The sequence below is a fragment of the Cetorhinus maximus genome, chromosome 21 (assembly GCF_964194155.1).
Source record: "Cetorhinus maximus chromosome 21, sCetMax3.hap1.1, whole genome shotgun sequence".
Taxonomy (NCBI): Eukaryota; Metazoa; Chordata; class Chondrichthyes; order Lamniformes; family Cetorhinidae; genus Cetorhinus; species Cetorhinus maximus.
In genome coordinates this window covers 9584018-9607780 of record NC_135899.1, presented here as the reverse complement: position 1 = coordinate 9607780, position 23763 = coordinate 9584018, and the positions used below count along the sequence as shown (strand labels likewise).

The window sequence follows — 23763 nt, the reverse complement described above, 5'->3', positions numbered from 1 at the left end:
TCCTCAATGATGGGGGAGTGCAGTTCATCATGGAAAAATATAAGGCTGAAGCATTCGCAGTAATCTTTAGCCAGAAGCACCAAGAGGGTGATCCATCTCGGCCTCTGCCAGAGACCCCCAGCATCACAGGTGCCAGTCTTCAGCCAATTCGATTCACTCCACGTGCTATCAAGGAACGGCTGAAGGCGCTGGAAACTACAAATGCTATGGGCCCTGACAATTTTCCGACAATGGTGCTGAAGGCTCATGGTCCAGAACTTGCCGTACCCCTAGCCAAGTGGTTCCAGTACAGCTACAACACTGGCATCCACCCGACAATATGGGAAATTGCCCTGTTATGTCCTGTACACAAAAAGCAGGACAAATCCATCTGCCAATTATCGCCTCATCAGTCTACACATGGCCATCAGTAAAGTGATGGAAAATGGTCACCAACAGTGCAATCAAGCAGCACTTACTCAGCAATAACCTGTTCACTGATGCCCAGTTTGATTCCGCCAGGGTCAGTCAGCTCCTGACCTTATTACAGCCTTGGTTCAAACATGGACAACAAGCTGAACACCAGAGGTGTGGTGAGAATAACTGCCCTTGACATCAAGGCAGCATTTGACCAAGTGTGGCATCAAGGGACCCTAGCAAAACTGAAGTCAATGGGAACACTCCCAGTTGGTTGGAGTCATGCCTAGAACAATGAAAGATGGTTATGGTTGTTGGAGGTCAGTCAGCCCAGTTCCAGAGCAGCACTGCAAGAGTTCCTCAGGGTAGTGCCCTAGGCCCAACCATTTCAGCTGCCTGATAAATGACCTTCCTTCCATCATGAGGTCAGAAGTGGGGATGTTCGCTGATGATTACACAATGTTCAACACCATTCGTGACTCCTCAGGTACTGAAGCAGTCCATATCCAAATGAAGCAAGACCTGGATAATGTCCAGGTCTGGGCTGATAAGTGGTAAGTAACATTCACGCCACACAATTACCAGGCAATGACCATCTCCAACAAGAGAGAATCTAACCAACACCCCTTGACTTTAAATGACATTGCCATCGCAGAATCCCCCAATATCAACGTCCTAGGGGGTTACCATTGACCAGGAGGTGAAATGAACCAGTCATATAAATGCTGTGGCTGCAACAGCAGTCAGACACTATGAATCCTCTGGTGAGTAATTGACCTCCTGACTCCCCAGAGCCTGTCCACCGTCGACAAGGCACAAGTCAGGGGCGTGATGGAATACTCTCCACTTACCTGGATGAATGCAGCTCCAACAACACTCATGCAGCTTGACAACACCCAGAGCAAAGCAGTCCCCTTGATTGGCACCACATCCACAAACATTCACTCCTCCACCACCGACGCACAGCACCAGCGGTGTGTTCCATCTACAAGGTGCACTGCAGAAACTTGCCAAGGCTCCTTTGGCGGCACTTTCTTAACACATGACCATGAAGGAGGACAAGGGCAGCAGATACACGGGAACACCACGACCTGGAAGTTCCCCTCCAAGCCACTTACCAGCCTGATTTAGAAACATGACGCTTTTCCTGTCGCTGCATCAAAATCCTAGAACACCCTCCCTAACAGCACTGCGGGTGTACTAAACCATATGGACTGCAGCGTTTCAAGACGGCAGTTCACCACCATCTACTCAAGGGCAACTGGGTAGGGGCAATAAATGCTGCTGTAGCCAACCACACCCAGTTCCCATAAATTAATAAAATAAAAATCTCTAGGGTCTCCTCTGAACGCCATTCACCATGGACACTGTCGATTTTCTGTGAAGAATCACTAATTCTTCAATCACAAAACATTTCGACTCCACAGTTTCAGCTCAGTCTTTGCCTCATTCAGCACTTGAAAAAAAAACCTTTTTTTGTTATCTTCTGTTCGGGTGTGAAGGATTGCAACCTTCTCCAACATATGTGTACAAAGACCCTCTGGATCCTATCTTCACTTCACTTCACTCCAACACTAACTCACCTTCAAATTTCACCATTTACCATGTATTCACGATGCACTCTGGCCTTACCCTCCCTGACACCGAATGATCTGCCCTCAGCAAAGGCCTCAGCTTCATCCCATCACATCTGCACTCCAATGAATTTGATCTTGGAAACGCTTTGAGATCTTCTTCAGTCATCTCCACTCTGTGCCCATTTCTTTTGCTAGGAGACTTCCTGCCACTCAGTGGAACATGTTACCCGCCTCTAAAGTGGCCACCTAGACACTTCCATCTGGCCTCTGACCCGCTGTATAATTTTCATTGGCATGGAACTGGCGTGACATCAGCTGTCTCTAATTTTCTCTTTCCCTCACTCACCAACCTATCTCCCTCTGAACTTGCAGCGCTTGGTTCTGTCAAGCCCAGTCATAAAATCGCCATCAAGCCTGTTGACAACGATGATGCTGATGTTGTCTGACATATTGACCTCCACCTAGCAGAGCCTGAAAACCAACTCCCTGAAACTTCTTCTTACCTCCGCTAAGCCATGACCCCATGATCAAACATCAAGCCAATACATCTGGGACAACACTGACCACATCTCCTCTGGAGATCCTCCATCTACAGTCTCCAGCCTTATTGTCCTGCAACCACAACAGCCCACTTCTACCTCCTTCCCAAAATCTACAAGAGGATTACCCTCATTTATCTATTGTTTCAGGCTGTCCCTGTCCCACTGAACTGTGGCCTACCTATTTTGCCACTCTTTCTCCCTCCCCTTGTGGAGTCTCTTCCAACCTACATCAGTGACTCTTCCATTGCCCTACATCACTCCAACTGCTTCCAGTTTCCAGATCCTATTGTCTCTTCTTCACCACGGACATCCAATCTTTGCAGGTCCATCTCCCACCAAGATGGCCTGAGAGATTTCCACTTTGCCCTGGAATGGAGGCCCAACCGATCCCATTAATCATCACCCTCCTTCACCAGGCTGAACTTGTTTTCACATTGAACAACTTCTTCTTCAACTCCACTCACTTCCTGCAAATCAAAGTTGTTTCTATGGGTTACCCCCATGTGCATTTTATATGCCTGACTTTTTGTGGATGATGTGGAATACTCCTTGTTTCAGTCTCACAGGCTCCTTCCCTCATTCCTATTCCAGGATATCGCCGCCTTCAGATTAAATTTCATTATTTTGATTTGAATTTCCACCTTTTTCTCACCTTCACCTGGTCCATCTCTTCCCTTCTCTTCCTTGATTTCTTTACCTCCCCTTCTGAAGATAGGCTATGAACAATATGCATCACTAGTCCACTAACTCCCACACCTACCTTGACTACACTTCCTCACAATCCGCTTCCTGTACGGACTCTATTCCGTTCTCCAAGTTTCTCCATTTCATCTGTTCAGAAAATAGAACCATGTATATTAGCTCTTCCAACATGTCTTCCTTTTTCCTCAACTAAGGATACCCTCTCTACTCCCCATCCACCCGCCACCCCTACCCCCACCCCCACCTCCATTGTCGTTGACAGGGCCCCCCACCGTTTCTGATCTATTTCATGCCTTTCTTCTTTGACCCCTTCCTCTCCCTCCCCTAACATCACTAGATTTTTCCCTGTCTTCACCTTCCACCCCTCTCGTCTCCATATTGAACCATCATTCTCCACTATTTCCACCACCAGGAGTGTGATGCCACCACCAAATAATATTTCACTGTCTTCCCCTTTTATTATTCCGAAGTGTCTGTTTCACCTGTAAAGTTCTGGTCCATTCCAGCCCCAACATCCCCTCTCTTTCCTACAGCACCTTTCCATGCAAACACAAGAAATGCAACACCTGCCCTTTTACATCCTCCCGTCTCACCATTCAAAGCCCCAAAAGCTCCTCCTAAGTGAAGCATCAATTTACTTGTACTCCTTCCAATGTATTATATTTTACTTGGTGCTCATGATGCGGTTGCCTCTACATTGACCACACTCAGACTGGGTGACCATCTTGTGGAAAAGCTTCATTCGCTCTGCAGGCATGACCCTGAGCTTCCTGTTGGTGGTCATTTTAATTCCCCGTCTTGCTCCCACTCTGGTCTTTCTGTCCCTAGCCTGTTACACTTTCCAATGAACTCAAAACAAGCTCGAGAAACAACACCTCATATTTAATCTCAGCTCCCTACAGCAACACTGAGTTGAACAAATTTACATCATAACCTCTGCCTGCATTTTGTGCCCTTTTAGGCGGCTGTTATCCCTCCATTCACACCCCATTTCAACACATCCCTTGTTTCTTTACAGTGCCCATTACCAGAAAACCTTCTGTCATCAACCCTACCACGACCTACCTACAGGGTTGCCGGGGGGGCGTTCCTTGCTGTGATCTAATTGCCCGATATGTCTCGCTACATTGCAACAGTGACTATATTGCAAAAGCATTTCCTGGGTCTTACAAGTATTTTCGGACGACTCGATTTCGTGAAAGGCGCTAAATAAATGCACTAAATGATTTTTTCTTTCTAGCGGTTAATTCAAATGGAATCTGACGGCCCAAATCCCTCTAAAGCTCTTCCCAGCGCCCGTTATCAAAATAATTGCTTAACATTTATGGTAATTGATATTTTAGGGTGAGCGGCTACAAGCATTAACATAATTCAGTTTATGGATCTGGATTTACACCATGTTTCTCTGGATAGTTTATAACCGTCAGCAAGTTCCTCTGGAGCAAAGTGCGATAGAATCTCGAACCTCGCCCATCTCCGCTTCCTCCCTCTCTCCATTCTTTCTCTCCACCCACTGCCAACTCGCCATGGACTTTCACTTTCTCTGGCTGGGTTCAATCATTCTCCATTTTCTAAACCTGTGCATCGCTCCCCCCACTCTCTGTCTTGTTTTCCCATGTAAAAGACTACGGCACATAGTTTAGTAATAACAATAACTACCCGAGCATTGAGGTGAATTTCGTCGACAAATCCGTGATCTGAAGGTGTTCGACAGCGCAGTAAAGTCGAAACTGAAACCGGATTGAATCAGCAGTTGTTGAGTGTGAACATGGCTTCTAAACAGCAGGGAGAAAATTTCACAGAGGACTTAAATTGTTCAATTTGTCTTGATTTCTTCACCGATCCGGTAACACTGGAGTGTGGACACAACTTCTGCCGCTCCTGTATCACCCAGTGTTGGGAAAAGGAGGTAAACTCCTGCCCGGAATGTAGAGAGCAGTTTCCTGAAATAAACATCAGGGTAAATCGGGCCTTAGCGAATCTGGCAGAGAAAGCTCGAAAATTACACCTCGATCCGAAAGAGAAGGAAAGTAAACTTCACTGTGAGGAACATCAGGAAGAATTGAAGTTGTTTTGTGAAACTGACAAGAAATTGATCTGTTACACTTGTCGAGATTCGCGGGAGCACAAATCTCACGACTTTATGCCGATTAAAGAAGCTGTTGAAATCTACAAGGTAATTGGGAAAAATTTTCTAAGCGATTAGTTTTATCACATTTTCATGGTCTAACACTTCCATTCTGTGATTTTCTCTCCCAATCCCAGGATCAGCTGAAATCTTCCTTAGATTCTCTCACACAGAAGAAATCGGTGGTTCTAGAAACGGAACAGAAACAGAAACGGAAGATTTCCGAAGTTAGGGTAAGGTCTCCCTGTGCTGATTTTCTGGGATCTCGGTTAGTTTTGTTCCTTTAGCGCGGGACATTAATTATGTTTCACATTTCATTTGGTAGGAACAGTCGAGCAGTCTGCAGACCCACATCACATCCGAGTTCACTAAAATGCACCAGATTCTCACTGAGAAAGAGCAGCGTTTACTCAGAGATCTCAGGGAAGAAGAGGAGAGGATTCTAGAAACAATGGAGAAAAACCTTCGAGAGATTCAGGAGAATTTAAATTCTATTGAGGAGAAGCTCTCAAACTTTCAGAAACAGATGGAGCAAAAAGACGAGTTGATATTTTTGAAGGTGAGGGAACATATCGCGGGTCAGTTCAATGAGGCGTCACACAGTCACAAAATAACTGATAACTGAAATAAATATAGAATGTACTGAAAAAATAAAAACTGAGTTAAACAAATTTCTGTCTGTTTCGTGGCAATTCTGCGGTCTCCCCGAAATAATCGGCTTCCACATTGTCTGCAGATTCCCGGGAATACTTGTAACCTCCCGAGAATGAGTTTTCTTGATCTTCACACTTGCTTTGTGATTATTCCCGTGTTGCCTAGTTTAATTTTCTCCTGGACGCCTATTTAGATCCAGTTACAGCTCATGTTCTGTGTGTGTGGGTGTGTCTGGTACGGTTTGTGAGAGTCATTCTGTCTGTGAGAGGGACTGATGTTGAGTTCCAGTTTATTTCACTCTCCACAATCTTTCTTCCAAAATGCATCACTTAACACTTCCGTGTTAAATCTCATCTGCTTTGAGTCTGCTCATTTCACCAGCCGCCCTGTTGATGTCCTCCTGAACTATGTGCAGGTCAACTCATTACAGAAAGGATGTAATTGCATTAGGGCACAGAGGAGATTTACGAGGATGTGACCAGGACTAGAAAAATGCATCTATGAGGAAAGATTGGATAGACTAGGGCTGTTCTCCCTGGAACAGAGGAGGCTGAGGGGAGATTTGAGATATACAGAATTGTGAGCGGCCTGATAGTGGGGAAGAGCCTATTTACATACCAGAGAGGTCAGTGATGAGGGGGCACAGGTTTAAAGTTTTGGATAGAAAGATGAGAGGGGAGATGAGGAAAAAATTTTACACCCAGAGGTTTGTGGGATCTGGAACTCACTGCCTGAAAGGGTAGTAGAGGCAGAAACCCTGAACTCATTTAAAAGCTTTCTGGATATTGACATCAAGTGCTGTAACCTGCAGGGGCTGTGGACCAAATGATGCAAAGTGCGATTAGGCTGGGTGTTTTGTTTTTCATCTGGCGCAGACACGATGGGCCAAGTGGCCTCTTTCTGTGCCGTAAACTTTCTATGATTTGAAATCTGTTACTTTGCTCCTCACTGTTGGTGATTCATTTCTTTCAGGAGGAAGCTTGTCGGAAGAGAAGGTAGGACATGCTCCCTACTGAAATTCTGCACAGTTTGGTAAAATTACTCAGAAAGCTTTTGTTATGGTTTATTTTCTAGTTACCATCGCAACATTAAAGGGTCATTCAGCGGGCGACAATAACTCTGCCTATGATTTAAGCACTAGTCTTTTATTGAAATGACAAACTTTATTCCAGCCGTTAGATGAGATTTCATATAACTGGTCTACATTATTGTATTAAATTACAAGGTGCCATGCAGTCCCGAAGTGCTCACTTGCAGGCTGCAGACTGCTGTTAGTGTGGCTGTGACCTTCCGACTGACCCTGAGAGAGCCACACCGTCCGTGTTTCCATGGTGTCGACCATCCATATCCCTGCAAGGCTCCTGATCAACCCGAGACAGTCATATGTTAATGGGGGAATGGGTTTTGTTTTTATTCCAATATAGAATCTTGATCTGTACCAGCAAACAGACCCAGCAGATGTGGCGGCACTGTGGCATAAATCTTGGAGGGAGTTGCTCTGGGAATCCATAACATTGATCCAGAGCCCATGAAACCTCATGGCATCAGGTCAAACATGGACAAGGAAACTTGTTGAGTATCTTGTACCCACCCATCCGCCACACCTCAGCCCCTCACCCTTGCCTCAGCTGATGAATAAGCAATCCTCCACGTTGAACTTCACTTGGAGGAAGCACTGAGTGGCAAGTGAGTAGAACGTACACTGGATAGGATTCAGTGTCCATCACCAAGATTGGCTCGGTCATGGAACTACCTCCCTAGAGCACTGTGAGTGTACCTACACCACATGGACTGCAGAAGTTCAAAGAGGCAGCACACCACCACCTTGTGAAGGGCAATTAGGGGAGCAGTAAATGCTGGCCTCACCAGCGATGCCCACATCTCATGCATTGATAAAAAAAATTACAACTACTGGCCGAGCTGGCTATGCCCCAAAGGATGTAGGTGCTAAGCTGGGTCTGTGGCAGGTGGTGAGGGAACCAACAAGAGGGAAAAACTTACTTCACCTCATCAACACTAATCTGCCTGCTGAACATGCATCTGTCCATGGCTGCATCAGTAGGTGTGACCACCGCACAGTCTTTGTGGAGCTGAACTCCTGCCTTCAGATTGAGGATACCCACACACAAGACTGGGCATCCATGGAGCGCTGTGGGCCATCAGCAGCAGCAAAATTGTACTCAACCACACTCTGTAACCTCATGGCTCGGCATATCCCCAACTCTACCATTACCACCAATCCAGGGAATTAACCCTGGTTCAATGAAGGCCCAGATTTTCCGGCCCTGTCGCTGGTGGGACCCACCGTGGGCACGGCAGCGGCCCAGCCTCAAGGCCATTGACTGGCGGTGGGACTGGAAGATCGCGGCGGCGGGCGGGTGCGGAAAACTCCGCCTTTTCAGGAGGGCATGCCAGGAGCAGCACCATTTATACCTAAAAAGGAGGTGTCAACATGGTGAAGCCAGGACTCAGGACGACTTGCATGTCAGACAGCGTAAGCCACATGCGATAGACACAGCTAAGCAATCCAACAACCAATGGATCAGATCTAAGTTGTGCAGTCCTGGCACTCCCAGCCGTGCATGGTGGTGGACAATTAAATAACTAATTGGGGGAGGAGTCTCCACAAATATCCCCAACTTCAATGATGTGGGGACCCAGCACATCATTGCAAAAGATTAAGGATGAAGCTTTTGCTACAATCTTTAGCCAGATGTGCCAAGTGGATGATCCATCTCGGCCATCTCCAGAAGTTCCCAGCCTACCAGTCTTCAGCCAATTCGATTCATTCCAATGTGACATCAAGAAACAATTGAAGGCACTGTTTCCTGCAAAGGCTTTGGGCCCTGACAATATTCTGGTAATAGTACTGAAGACTTGTGCTCCAAAACTTCCTACGCTCCGAGCCAAGCTGTTCCAGTACAGCTACAACACTGGCATCTACCTGGCTATGTGGGAAATTTCCTTTCCACAAAAAGCAGGACAAATCTGACCTGGCCAATTACCACCCTATCAGTCTACTCTCCATCATCAGTAAAGTGATGACCCCCATCAGCAGTGATATCAAGAGGCACTTGCTTAGCAATAACCTGCTCACTGACGCTCAGTTTGGGTTCCACCACAGTCACTCAAATCCTGACCTCATTACAGCCTTGATTCAATTATGGACAAAAGAGCTGAACTCCATAGGTGAGGTGAGAGTGACTGCCTTTGACATCATGGCCTAATTTGACCGAGTATGGCACCAAGGAGCCCAAGTGAAACTGGAATCAATGGAAATAAGGGGGAAAACTCTCCGGTGGTTGGAGCCATATCTAGCACAAAGAAAGATGGTTGTGGTTGTTGGAGCTCCAGGACATCACTGCAGGAGTTCCTCAAGGTAATGTTCTTAGCCCAACTATCTTCAGCTGCTTCATCAATGACATTCCTTCTATCATAAAGTCAGAAGTGGGGATGTTTGCTGATGATTGCACAATGTTCAACACCATTCACAACTCTTCAGATACTGAAACAGTCCAGGTCCAAATGCAGCAAGACCTAAACAATATGCAGGTTTGGCTGACAAGTGGCAAGTAACATTCGTGCCATAGTAGTGCCAGGAAATATCATCACCAACATGAGAGAACCTAACCATCGCCCCTTGATATTCAATTACTTTCCATCACCATTTCTGAATCGTGTGCTTGCACACAAACAGGAGAGTGAGCTCATCGTGAGTGAGATACAGCCAAAGTGTGTATGGGTATTGGTAATTTGGTGCACAGTGGGAATTCGGTGCATAGGGGAAGAGGTGCTCTTTGCATTTTTACTTGGATATTCAACTTCTTAAATCTTCAAAGAGTGGTCTTGCCCTGCTGCAGCAGTAGAGGCTGCAAGGGAAAGGAATGACTGGTAAGTAGTGAGTTAGATCGGGTAAGTATTTACTACTTTAATCGCTTATAGTTTAAGGTCTTTTTGTGGTTTATACGTTGTATATACTACAGTAACGAAGATCAGGAAAGAAGGGCCCCAGAATAATTGATTTAAAGGTTTAATTTAAAGGAATAAGTCATGGCAGGAGTGCTCAAAGCCAAGGTGTGCTCCTCGTGCTCCATGTGGGAAGCAGGGGACATTTCCAGTGTGCATGAAGTATGTCCAGCTGCAGCTCCTGGAAGCTCGGGTTTCAGAGCTGAAACAGCGGCTGGGGATGCTGTGAAGCATCCGCGAGTCTGAGAGCATTGTGGATAGCACGTTTAGAGAGGTGGTCACACCTCAGCTGAAGGGACTTGAGGAAGGAAGGGAATGGGTAACCACCAGGCAGTCGAAGAGAAACAGGCAGGTAGTTCAGGAATCCCCTGGGGTCCTGCTCGCAAATTGCTATTCCATTTTGGAGGCTGATGTGGGCACTGGTTCCTCCAGGGAGTGCAGACAGAGCCAAGTGTCTGGCACCACAAGCAGCCTGTCTGTACAGGAGGGGAGGAAGAGCAATAGTAATAGAGGATTCTATAGTCAGGGAAACAGATAGGTGCTACTGTAGCCGTCAACGTGACTCCAGGATGGTATGCTGCCTCCCTGGTGCCAGGGTCCGGCATGTCACTGATCAGCTGCAGGGCATCCTGAAGGTGGAGGGTGATAAGGCAGAGGTCATGGCACAGTTTGGTACCAATGACATAGGTAGAAAGAGAGATGAGGTCTTGCATCAAGAATTCAGGGAGTTAGGCAGTGGACTAAAAAACAAGACCTCTCAGGCTGTGATCTCTGGATTATTCCCAGTGCCACGTGCTAGCGAGCTCGAAAATAGGAGAATAGCGCAGTTGAATATGTGGCTTAAGAGTTGGTGCAGGAGGGAGGGTTTTAGATTCATGGATCACTGGGACCGTATCTGGGGAAGGTGGGACATGTACAAGCAGGGCGGTCTACATCTGAACCAGAGCGGGACTAACATCCTTGCCGGTTGGTTTGCTAGTGCTGTTGGGGGGAGTTTAAACCAATTCGGCAGGGAGACGGGACACAGAATGTTAGCAGAATAGGGACACATCATATTCCAGTAAAACAATCAAGTCAGAGGGTGTACAGCTGCATTATGTTTCAAGGGAGTAAGGCAAGGCTGGATGGCCTCTACCTTAATGCCAGGAGTATTACAAGTAAAAAGGATGAGTTACGGGTGAGGATTGACACTTGGAATTGTGATTTAGTGGCCATCGCTGAGATGTGGTTGAGGGAGGGACAGGATTGGCAGTCAACATTCCGGGATATGAAATATACAGGCGAGGCAGGGGAGGGGTAAAAGAGGAGGAGCCATTGCATTATTAGTTAAGGAGCCAGTTACTGCAGTAAGGAGAGATGATATCTTGGAGGGGGCCTCGGATGAAGCTTTGCGGGTAGAGCTTAGGAATAAAAAAGGGGCAGATACATTGTTAGGTTTCCCAGATAGACAGTGGGAAATTGAGGAGCAAATATGTGCGCAATTTGCGGAGGTGTATAAAAACAATAACAATAGGGTAATTATATTAGGTAATTTCAACTTTCCCAACATTAATTAGGATAGACATAGTGTTAAGGGCTTGGATGGAGTGGATTTCTTGAAATATGTACAGGAGAACCTTTTAGGTCAATATGTAAAGGGTCCAACAAGGGACGGCGCACTGCTGGACCTAATTCTGGGCCTGTCCACCAGACACGTGGCTGAGGTGGTGGTGCAGGAGCATTTCAGTGATAGAGACCACAACATGATACAGTTTAAGTTTGCAATGGACAAAGAAATAGACAAGTTGCAAAAAAATGGTTTTGGATTGGGGGAGAGTAGATTTTCATAAAATAAGGCAGGATCTGGCCAAGGTAAACTGGGAACAGCTACTTGTGGGGAAATCTACAGAGGAGCGGGGGAGGGGGGGGGGGGCGTTCAAAAAGGAAATGGGGAGGGTACAGGCTCAACATGTTCCCTCTAGGGTGATAGGAAGGAGTAACGAGCCCAGAGAACCATGGATGACCTGAGATATTCAGGATACGATGAGAAGGAAAAGAGAGGCTCATAGGTGGTAGAAGGGAAGCAAATCAGTGGAGGCGTTAATGGAGTACAGACAGTGCAGGGTGAAGTTTTAGAAAGCAATTAGGAGAGCAAAGAGGGCATATGAGAAAGATCTGGCTGGTAAAAGTAGGGAAAATCGAAAGATATTTTATAAGTATATCAATGGGAAGAGGATAACCAGGGAAAGAGTAGGGCCCATAACGGACCAAGGGGGCAATCTATGGGTGGAGCCAGAGGGCATCGCTAGAGTGTTGAATGAATACTTCACATCCACCTTCACCCAAGAGAACGAAGATGAAGGTATCGAGCTCGGTGAGAGAGACTGCGAGGTTCTTCTGCAAATTGTTATAGGGAGTGACAAGATATTGGAGGTGTTTGCAGGCTTAAAAGTGGACAAATCTCCAAGTCCAGATGATTTGTGTCCCAGACGGCTGAGGGAGGCAAGGGAGGAGGTCGCAGGGGCTCTGACCCAAATTTTTAATTCTTCTCTGGCCACAGGGTAGGTTCCTGAGGACTGGAGAACAGCTAATGTGGTTCCACTCTTTAAGAAGTGTTGTAGAGAAAAGCCAGGGAACCACAGGCCAGTGAGTCTCACATCAGTGGTAGGGAAACTATTGGAGAAATTTCTAAAGGAGAGTATCTATCTCCACTTGGAGCAGCAAGGCTTGATCAGGAATAGTCAGCATGGCTTTGACAGAGGGAAGTCATACCTTACAAATTTGATTGAATCTTTTGAGGAGGTGACCAGTTGTGTAGATGAGGGTAGTGCAGTTGATGTAGTTTATATGGATTTCAGCAAAGCCTTTGACAAGGTCCCACATGGGAGACTTATAAAGAAGGCAAATGCACATGGGATACATGGTAATTTGATAAGTTGGATTCAAAATAGGCTTAGATGTAGGAGACAGAGGGTGATGACAGAAGGATGCTTGAGTGACTGGAAGCCAGTGTCCAGTGGTGTACCACAGGGATCTGTGCTGGGTCCCCTATTATTTGTCATTTATATAAAAAACATAGATGACTATGTGTGGGGTACGATTAGTATGTTCGCGGATGACACAAAGATTGGCCAGGTGGTTAAGTGAGCTTGAGTGTCTTGGGCTACATGAAGATATAGACGGGCTGGTCAAATGGGCAGATGGAATTTAACCCTGAAAAGTGTGAGGTGACACACTTTGGAAGGAGTAATTTGACAAGGAAGTATTCAATGAACGGCAGGACACTATGAAGCTCTGAGGAACAAAGGGACCTTGGCGTTTGTGTCCATAGATCTCTGAAGGTGGAGGAGCATGTTAGTGGGGTAATGAAAAAGGCATATGGGACACTTGCCTTTATCAATCGATGCATAGATTACAAAAGTAGGGAAGTCATGTTGGAATTGTATAGAACCTAGGTGAGGCCACAGCTTGAGTACTGTGTGCAGTTCTGGTCACCACATTATAGGAAGGATGTTATTGCACTGGAGGGGGTGCAGAGAAGATTAATCAGGATGTTGCCTGAGATGAAACATTTAAGTTATGAAGAGAGGTTGGATAGACTTCAGTTGTTTTCGTTGGAGCAGAGAAGACTGATGGGCGACCTGATCGAGGTGTACAAATTTATGAGAGGCATGGACAGGGTGGATAGGAAGCAGCTGTTCCCCTTAGTTGAAGGGCCAGTCACAAGGGGACATAAGTTCAAGATGAAGGGCAGGAGGTTTAGGGGGGATATGAGGAAATGGTTTTTTACCCAGAGGGTGGTGATGATCTGGAATGCACTGCCTGGGAGTGTGGTGGAAGCGGGTTGCCTCACATCCTTTAAAAAGTACCTGGATGAGCACTTGGCACGTCATAACATTCAAGGCTATGGGCCAAGTGCTGGTAAAGGGGATTAGGTAGGTAGGTCAGGTGTTTCTCACGTGTCGGTGCAGACTCGATGGGCCGAAGGGCCTCTTCTGCACTGTGTGATTCTATGATTCTGTGAATCCCCCAATGTCACCATCTTAGGCGTTACAATTGATCAGAAACTGAACTGGATTTGCTGTATAAATACTGTGGCTACAAGGGCTGTTCAGAGACTAGGAATCCTGCGGTGACTAACTCGCCTCCTGACTCCCCAAAGCCTGTCCACCATCCAGAAGACAAAAGTCAGGAGTGTGATGGAATACTTTCCACTTGTCTGAATGAGTGCTGCTCCAATAACATTCGAAAGGTTTGACACCATCCAGGACAAAGAAGCCCACTTAATTGGCATCTCATCCACAAACATTAATTCTCTCCAACACTGACGAACAGGGGCAGCAGTGTGTACCATCTACAGGATGTACTGCAGGGCCTCACCAAGGCTCCTTAGACAACACCTTCCAAATCCATGACTGCTGATGGACAAGGGCAGCAGATGCATGGGAACGCCACTACCTGGAAGTTCCCCTCCAAGCCTCACATTATCCTGACTTGGAAATATATCACCGTTCCTTCACTGTAAAAGTCCTGGAACTCCCTCCCGAACAGCACCATGGGTGTACCTACAACATGTGGACTGCAGCGGTTCAAGAAGGCAGCTCACCATCGCCTTCTGAAAGTGCAATAAGGGATGGGCAATAAATGCTGGCATAGCAGTGAAGGCCACATCCTGTGAATGAATTAGAAAAATCAACACAACAGCTGAAACTTGTTTTAAGATATACAGCAAAACTGACACCGAACCACAAGGAGATATTAATACCGATGACAGAGGTATGTTTTAAAGCTTTTTACAGGAAGAAATAGAGATAGAAAGGCAGAAAGCTTTCAGAATTTCAGAGTTCAGGGCCTTGGCAGCTGACGGTCCACCTGCCAATTGTGGAGTGATTAAAATCAGGGAAATTCAAGAGGCCAGAAGTAGAGGAGCGCAGGTGTCTCGGAGAGTTGTGGAGACGTTTTCAGCCATTGCCTTTATTCTACAAGCTTTGTTTGTAATACAGCAAGTGGACAGGCTAAATGTTTATCTTCTCCTGTGATTTGTCATATCCCGGTAAGTAATCTGTTATCAGGCTATGGGCCTTTTTCAGGACATGGGTATTTCCATACTCTGCCCTTGCATTTCATGTCTAAAATCATGCCTAAAGTGTTCTAATATGATGAATTTATGACAGAAACTGTTTCATATTAACAGGATTAGTGATGACGGTCATGGGCTCTCAGTGTCTAATGCTGCCCTGACTATCGGAAAGTTCAAAGGCCCGCTACAGTACACAGCGTGGAGAGAAATGATAAACTTCATCAACCCCGGTAAAACTCCTATATTAATTTTCTTGATCATAGGCCCCAGATTAAACACTCACATTGCCGGTTGTTAATCCCTGGAGACTCCATTCTTATATTTTGCTTTCTGTGGCTTCCTCTGGGTAAGTGTCTGAAGCCATCAGCACTGTGTGTCAAAGCAGTGAAGGGATCTATGTAATCAGAGGAATAGAGCACGGATCTCAGGATGTGAAATAGTATTTGTAGAGGAGATTGGACTGGAATTCTGGGAACATTTTTCATCAATGTATAATCAGGAAGTCATGCAGACTTTGAAGAGAATGTGTGAAAAGAGAGCGAATGCGTGAAGTGGAATTAAATTCCTTAGTCACGAGGAAGTGAGTCTGCACTGGAAAAGGGAGGACACCAGGGGTTTTATCCAAGTGTTCAAGATTGAAACAGTACAGAGGGGATGAACATTCATAGTTTTCACAATCACAGAGTCTGCATCAATGTAAGGATAACGTCAAATTTAGAAAAGGGAGGGGACACAGCGGTTTGGGTTGAACGAGGTTGATTTTTTGAGTGACCCCATTGATCGAGCAGGTAGTGAAACAGTGAACCCACTGCTTTTTCTATGACATTCATCAGAAGCCCAATCCATTCTGAGGGTTGAGCTGCAGTATAATGTCATTGTCCAGTTTGTCATAGGTCTGTTGTGTGGAAAGGTGCTCGGTGGTCCTTGTTAGGCAGAGGTGGGCGGAGGTGTGGGAGAAACAAGAAATCCGATGTTCCTCCAGTGAGGGGTTGTGGTAGTGTGATCATCAAAAGGTCATAAGAAATAGGCGTAGGAATAAGCCATTTGGCTCAACCTGCTCTGCCATTTGATAAGATCATGGCCTTAACTGCCCTTTTTTCCTGTCCCCTGTAGCCCTTCACTCCACTATCGATCAAAAATCTGTCTAATTCAGCCCTGACCAAATAAAACAACTTGGTCTCCATTGCTCTCTGTGGAAGAGAATTCCAAACGCTAACTTCCCTCCAAGAGAAAAAATTCCCTCTCGTCTCTTTCTTAAAAGGGAGACAGACCCCTTATTTATAAACTTTGTCCCCTGCTTCTAGATTCCCCAACTAGTGGAAACACCCTCCCAGTATGTCCCCTGTCAAGCTCCCTCAGAATCATATATGCTTCAATATGATCACCTCTCATTTTTTAAAACTTCAAGAGTACAGGCCTAACCTGCTCAACCTTTCCTCAAAAGACAACTCCTTCATCCCAGGAATCAGCCTAGTGAACCTTCTTTGAACTGTTTCGAAGATAAATATATATCTCCTTTAAGTAAGGAAACCGTACTGTACCATTACTCTCGCCAATGCCCTATACAGCTCTCTCAAGAGTTCTCCATTATTATGCTCCATCTCCCTTTCAATAGAGGACAACATTCCATTTGCTTATTAATAGCTTTCCATACCTGGTTAGGGAGGTAGTCAGAAAAGTGGAGTTGAGGCCACAATTAGAGCAACCATGATCTTATCGAATGGTGGAGCAGGTCAATGGGCAAATGACCTACTCATGCTCATACTCCTTGTATTCTTGTGCCAAACTTTTATGATTAATGTACAAGATCCCCTTGTACTCCAGTATTCAGCAATTTCTCCCCATTTAAATAATATTATACTTTTCAGTTCTTCCTGAAAAAGTCATGCTCCACATTATGCTCCAGCTGCCAGTTTTTACCACTTAACCTCTCCATATCCCTTTGCAGACACCTTAAAACCCCCTCATGATTGCATTCCTGTATATTATCATCAGCAAATTTGTCTGCAATATAGTCTGTCCTTCTAATATGTCACGCATATAGATCATAAATAGTTGAGGCCCAAGCACTGATCATTGCGGAAATCCGCTAGTTACAATTTGCCAGTCTGAAAATGACCTATTTCCCCTGGCTCTCTGTGTCCTGCCAGTTAGCCAATCATTTATCAATGCCATTATATCACCCCTAACACCTTGAGCTCTTATCTTCTGCATTTAACTTTTGTGCGGCACTTTATCGAATGCCTTTTGGAAATCAAAATACACTACTTCTACTGCTTCCCCATTATCCACCATGCTTGTTACATCATCAAAGAACTCTAATAAATTTGTCAAACATGATTTCCCTTTCACAAAAACATGTTGACTCTGCCTGATAATGGAACGATTTCTAAATGTCCTGCTACTACTTTTTAAAATAAAGATTCCCAGGGTTTTCCCAATGACAGATGTTAGATTAGCTGGCCTGTAGTTCACTGATTTCTCTCCCCCTCCTTTCTTGAACAGTGATGTGACATTCATGGCTTTGCAGTCCGTTGTGAACTTTCCAGAATCTAGGGAATTTTGGAAGATCACAACAACCATTCCATTCAGCCACTTCCATTCAGACCCAATGATGCAAGTCATCAGGTCCAAGGTTCTTGTCAGCCTTTAATCCCTTTCGTAGTTTTCCTACTACTTTTTCTCGACTGATCATGATTGTTTCAAATTCCTCCCTCCCTTTTGCCCTTATTTTTCTTGGGATGCTTTTTTGTCACTTCTACTTTGAAGAATAATTGTTCAAAGTCTCTGCCATGCCCCAGGTTCCCAGTATTAATTCCCCAGTCTCACCCTCTGAGAGGCCAGCACTCACCATCATTACCCTTCTTTTTGACATAGTTGCAGAAGCTTTTACTGTCTGTTTTAGCTTTCTTGTAAGTTTTCTCTCACACTCCAATTTCTCCCTCTTTTTTTTTTACTCATCCTTTGCAGGTTTCTAAACTTTTCCAAATTTTCTGGACTACCACTAATCTTAGCAGCATTGTACATCTTTTCTTTCAATTTGACATCATCCTTAACTTCCTTAGTTAGCCACAGATAGAGCACTCTGTTCACTGAGTCTTTCTTTCTGGATGGAATATATCTTTGCTGGGAGTTATGAAGTATCTCCTTAAACGCCTGCCACTGTTCCTCTACCATCTTACCTTTAAACTATTTTCCCAATCCACTTTAGCCAACGCTGTCTTCATACCCATGCAATTGTCTTCATTTAAGTTTAAGACACTAGTTTCAGACCTAAATTGCTCACCCTCAAACTGAATGTCAAATTTTATCCTATATGATCTCTCTTACCCATAGGATCTTTTACCATGAGGTAATTCTTTAATCCTGTCTCATTAGATATTACCAGGTTTAAAATAGCCTGTTTCCTGGTTGGTTCAAGAACATATTTTTTTCTAAGAAACTGTCCTGAGTGCAACCTATGAGCTCATCCTCAGGCTACCTTTTCCAATTTGATTTATCCAATCAGTATGAAGATTAACACCGCCCATAGTTATTGCAGTACCTTTCTTACAATCCCTGGCTTGCCTTTATAACCATAGTGTCTATATGCTCACACTGCTCAGTGTCTGTTTCATGGTAATCCCCAAGGTGTTGATGGTGGGGGTAGAGTGATGGAAATTCAGCTGAATGTCAAGGATGATGCTTAGATTCTCTTTTGTTTGTGATAATCATTTCCTAGCGCTTATGTTACGTACCACTCATCAGCACAAGATTGAATGCTGTCCAGGTCTTATAGTATGCAGCCCCCGACTGCTTCAGTATCAAAGATGTTGAAAATGGTGCTGAACATTGTGCAATCATCAGTGACCGTCATGTCAATTGATGGAAGGCAGATTATTGAGAAAACAGCTGAAGATTGGTGGGTTGAGGACACTAACCTGACAAACTCCTGCAGTGATCACCAGGGCTGAGATTATTGATCTCCAAAAACTGCAAATATCTGCTTTTGTGCTGATATGAATCCTATAAATGGTGATTCCCTGACTGCTAATGACACCTTATCACTGGCTTTCAGCTCTTTTGTCCATGATGGACAAAGTCTGTAAGGGAACTCGAGCCAAGTGGCCCTGCCGGAATGCAAACTGAGAATTGATAAGCATTTTATTGCTGTGTAAATGCCATTTGATGGCATTGTTGGCAACACTTGTCTGACGATTGAGAGTAAACTGTTGGATCAGTGATTGGCCATTTTGGATTTGTCCTGCTTTTTATGGACAGGATATACTTGGGCAATTTCCCTCATTGCTGGGGAGATGCCTGTGTTGTAACTCTACTGGAACAACTTGGCTATGGGTGTAGCTAATTTTGGAGTTCAAATCTTCAGTACTGCAGCTGAGATGTTGTCTGAGCCCAGAGCCTTTGCTCTATCCAGTGAGTTAATCCATTGCTTGTGATCATGTGATGTCAGATGAATCAGCTGAAGACTGGCATCTGTGACATTGGTGACATTGGAAGGAGACCAAGATGGATCATCCACTCGACATTTCAGGTTGAAAATGGTTGCTGTTGTTTCAGGCTTGTCTTTTGTATGACATGCGGGGCTCACCCCTCACTGTGCCTGGAAATGCAAATGAAGCCTCCTCCTCCAGTGAGTAGTTTAATTGTCCACCCTCATTGATGATTGGATGTGGCAGAACTGCAGTTTTTGAAGTAAAAACAGAAAAATCTGGAAATGCTGGTCAGGCAGCATCTTTGGAGAGAGAATCAGAGTTAACAGGGGGAATCTTCCACTCTAAAGGCGACGTTCGGCGATGGGCACAGAAGTGGAAGTGATTCCCACTGTCAGGCAGGGTGGCTGAACATGGGTGATCTTGCCCTCTTCAGCTTATTACTGATTCATCGAAGTGGAGCATGGATAATCTGGTGTTGAGGGCGGGCAGGAAGTTGCTGTCCCCATTCATTACCTCATGGGTTCGCAGTCCAGGCGTCCTTATTTAAAGATACCTGGAAAACAGGGTGTAGCAGTCAGCAGGCTGCTTCCACCTCTGCTGTGGATTTAAGGGCTGCACCTAGCGGTAGGTTAAGATAAAATTAAGAAGTATTAAAAGCAAACAGGTGGCAGGGGGGAGCACTCATTGTATATAGTTTGGACTCTTGTAAATATATGTTCACTTTCACTGTTTGGAAGTCTCCTGGATTCCATCTTGCTGCCATTTGCTTCAATGATCACCGGCATTTAACACTCAAAATGATGGCCCCCGTCAGTGCCCGGTCAGGAACTCCCATAGATTCAGTTCTCCCTCATTATCAACATAGTGATTGCTCAATAATCCCACATGAGCGTGGATAAGCTCTGGCCATCGGTTGTGAGTATGCTGCCTGGTCACTCCTCATGCAAACCACATTTCTTGCAGCTCACCATGTTCTGACCTCTGAAATTGTGTTGATCAAGGTCATTGTTTCACATGCAGTTGTTGCCCTGATGTTAGATGTGGGTGGATGCCACGAGTACTCGAGGGGTGTTAAATCTTCTATGTGAGTGGCAATGAACACAGTAGATGCTGTTTGAAAGCTAAGAGACTGAAGCTCTATCCTGTCTTCTTAACAGTGGAAAACCAGAGGCTGCCCTACATAACTAGAGGAAGCTTTGGTGGCAATGTTTAGTCATGAATGCCATTCCTTCGTTGAGATGTCATTTTGAGCTGACATGAAGGTGAAGGCAGCAAGTAAGGTGGCAATGGTACATTAGTCTTGACTGCAAGAGGGATTTGAGTGTAGGATTGTTTGACCGTTTGCCTAAAGCCTTTGTCAGAACTCACATGGAGATGTGTGGCCTGCTCATCTCCTTATCAAGGGTGGCAGTAGGCCTCACATAAAAGGTTTCCAACCATTGAACCATAGAAAGGTTACAGTGCGGTAGGAGGCCATTCAGCCCTTTGTGTCTACACTGGCCAAAAAAGGAGAAATTGCTGCTCATTTTAATCCCACCTTCCAGCACCTGGTCCACAGCCTTGCAAGTTACAGCACTACAGGTGCAGATCCATGTACCTTTTAAATTCGTTCAGCATTTCAGCTCCAATCACCAATTCAGGCAGTGAATTCCAGATGCCCACCACCCTCTGCGTGAAAAAGATTTTCCTCATGTCCCCTCAGAACCTTCTACCAATCACCTTAAATCTATGCCCCCTGGTAATTGACTCCTGAGCTGGGGAAACAGGTCTTTCCCATCTCCCCTATCTGGGCCCCTCATGGTTTTGTACACCTCAATTAGGTCATCCCTCAGTTTCCTCTATTCTGAAGAAAGCTACGCTAGCTTATCCAATCTTTCCTCACGGCTGCAAATTTCAAGCCCTGGCAGCATGCTTGTAAATCTCCTCTGTACTCTCTCCAGAGCAATTATGTCCTTCCTGTAACATGGTGACCAGAACTGTACACAAAAATCCAGCCGTTGCCTAAACAACATTTTATACAGTTCCATCTCAACATCCCTGCCTTTGACTTCAATACCTTGTGCAATAAAGGAAAGCATTCCATATTCTTTCTTGGCCACTGTATCCACCTGTCCCGACACCTTCCAGGACATATGGACAGGCACGCCAAAATCTCTCACTTCCTCGACCCCTCTCAATATCCTCTGATTTATTAAGTATTCCCTTGATTTGTTTTCCCTCCCCAAATGCATTACCTCACACTTGTTCGGATTGAATTCAATTTGCCCACTCAACAAAACCATGGACATCATTCTGGAGAAAACATCTACTCCCTTCACTTTCACCTACACAGCAAATTTTTGTGTCATCTGCAACTTTCCCAATCATACCTCCCACATTTAATCCAAATCATTAATATATGCAATAAACAGCAAAGGCTCCAACACTGAGCCCTATCAAACACCACTGGAAATCATTTCCCTTTCGCGAAACCATCTATTGACAATTACCCTTTGTTTCCTCTAGCTGAGCCAATTTTGGACTCAACTCGCCACCTTCCGTGTAACCCATGGGATCTCAAATTCGTCACCTGTCAGCCATGTGGGACCTTGTCAAATGCCCCACCAAAATCCATATAGACAACATTCACTCCACTAACCTCATCAATCCTCCTTGTTGTCAGTTCTTCTGTTACTTCCTCTCTCACTTTGCTATTTGTACTTAATATTTCACGCTCCTCCTTTTGAACTAGAATATCTGCCTCATCCCTCTCTTTAGTGAAGACCGAGACAAAGTACTCATTGAGAACACTGCCCGAATCTTCAGCATCAATGCACAGGTTACCATGTACATCTCTGATAGGCCCTAACTTTTCCTTAGTTACTCTCTTGCTCTTAATGTACCAGTAAACATCTTTGGGTTTTCTGTGATTTTACCAGCCAATATTTTTTTCAAATCCTCTCTTTGCTTTCCTAATTTACCTTTTCACTTCACCCATGTACTTTATATACTCCTCGAGGCTTTCCACAGTATTAAGCTTTTTTTGACTATCATGTGCCTTTTTTGTAGCTTTTTCTTGGCCTGTAGGCTTCTGGATAACCAGAGGGCTCTAGATTTGGCAGCGTCACTTTCTTTTTGGGGACATGTCTACACTGCACCCGTAGAATCTCGCTTTTGAATAACTCCCACTGATTTGACAATATTTTCTTTTCTAATAACTGTATCCAGTCTGCTTTCGCCAGTTCACCTCTCAGCGTTGTAAAATTTGTCTTCCCCCAATTTAGAACTTTTACTCCTTTTCTCTCTTTGTCCTTTACCAAAATGGTGTTAAATCGAACTGTCTTATGGTCAGTATCTCCAAAATGGTCACCCACTGCTACTTCATCCACTTGCCCAGCTTCATTTCCTAATTTTAAATCTAGAATTGTGCCCCTCTTGTTCGGCTTGTTACATGCTGGTGAAGAAAGTTCTCTTGAATGCAGTTCAAGAATTTTGTGCCCTGTGTGCCCTTCACACTGTTCACATTCCTCTTTATATCAGGGTAGTTGAAGTCCCCAAATATTACTGTCCTATTGTGTTTGCACTCAGAAATTTGCCTACATATTTGCTCCCTTCAGCTATTTGGGGGTCTATAGTACACTCCTGTGTTTGCCTGCCCCTTTTTTATTTCTGACCTCCACCCATATGGACTCATTTGATGCTTCATTTAGTACCTCATCCCTCCTCTCAGCTGTAATTGATTCTCGAACAGATAATGTTAGAGCCCCAAATTTTTTTATCCTCCTCTCTACCCTGCCTGTAAACTCTAAATCCAAGGATGTTGATCTGCAATTTTTGCCTCTCCTTAAGCCAAGTTTCTGTCATAGCGATGATATCATGCTGCCATGTGTCTAACCAAAGTGCATTGGAAATCATTGAAGGACCATTATTTGTTTCGAGCATGAGGAGAGAGAGAGTAGATTTGGCCTGTGTGCTGGACTGTGCCGGGGACTGTGAAGTGATCCATGTGAAGCATCAGCAGCTCTAACTGTCCTGTGAAGGGTCCATGCAGGAAAGAAGTTTACTTTGGATGTGGAATCCACAATGACAGATCACGGTCTTGTACTAAAGCTCAGGCCATCTAGGACTGAGACTTATAGGGGTCTCTGCGATTGGAGGGTTGGGGGGCTTGCACCTCAGCAAAGCCTAGTGCAGGTGAGGCACTCAGTGAGTGGGCTACAAATTAACCTCTAAACTTATTGGCGTGATAGAGATGTCAAGGGATATGTGATTATGATGTGTGAGCGGCGACCGGGGGAGGTGTGAGGGGGCGTGGGCAGCAACATGA

The 23763-nt window shown here is 45.0% G+C and overlaps 1 protein-coding gene across 1 annotated transcript in view; it reads left to right on the top strand.

Moving 5' to 3' along the window:
• The first annotated feature begins 4759 nt into the window (after window positions 1-4759).
• The window catches only part of LOC144695632 (zinc-binding protein A33-like), a 31607-nt gene continuing 12603 nt past the window's right edge, over window positions 4760-23763 (top strand). Inside the window, exons 1-5 of the mRNA XM_078566540.1 lie at window positions 4760-5393; window positions 5483-5578; window positions 5671-5904; window positions 6972-6994; window positions 15139-15254. Coding sequence (XP_078422666.1) covers window positions 4986-5393; window positions 5483-5578; window positions 5671-5904; window positions 6972-6994; window positions 15139-15254 — 877 coding nt within the window. The 5' untranslated portion in view covers window positions 4760-4985. The remainder of the gene's footprint in view (window positions 5394-5482; window positions 5579-5670; window positions 5905-6971; window positions 6995-15138; window positions 15255-23763) is intronic.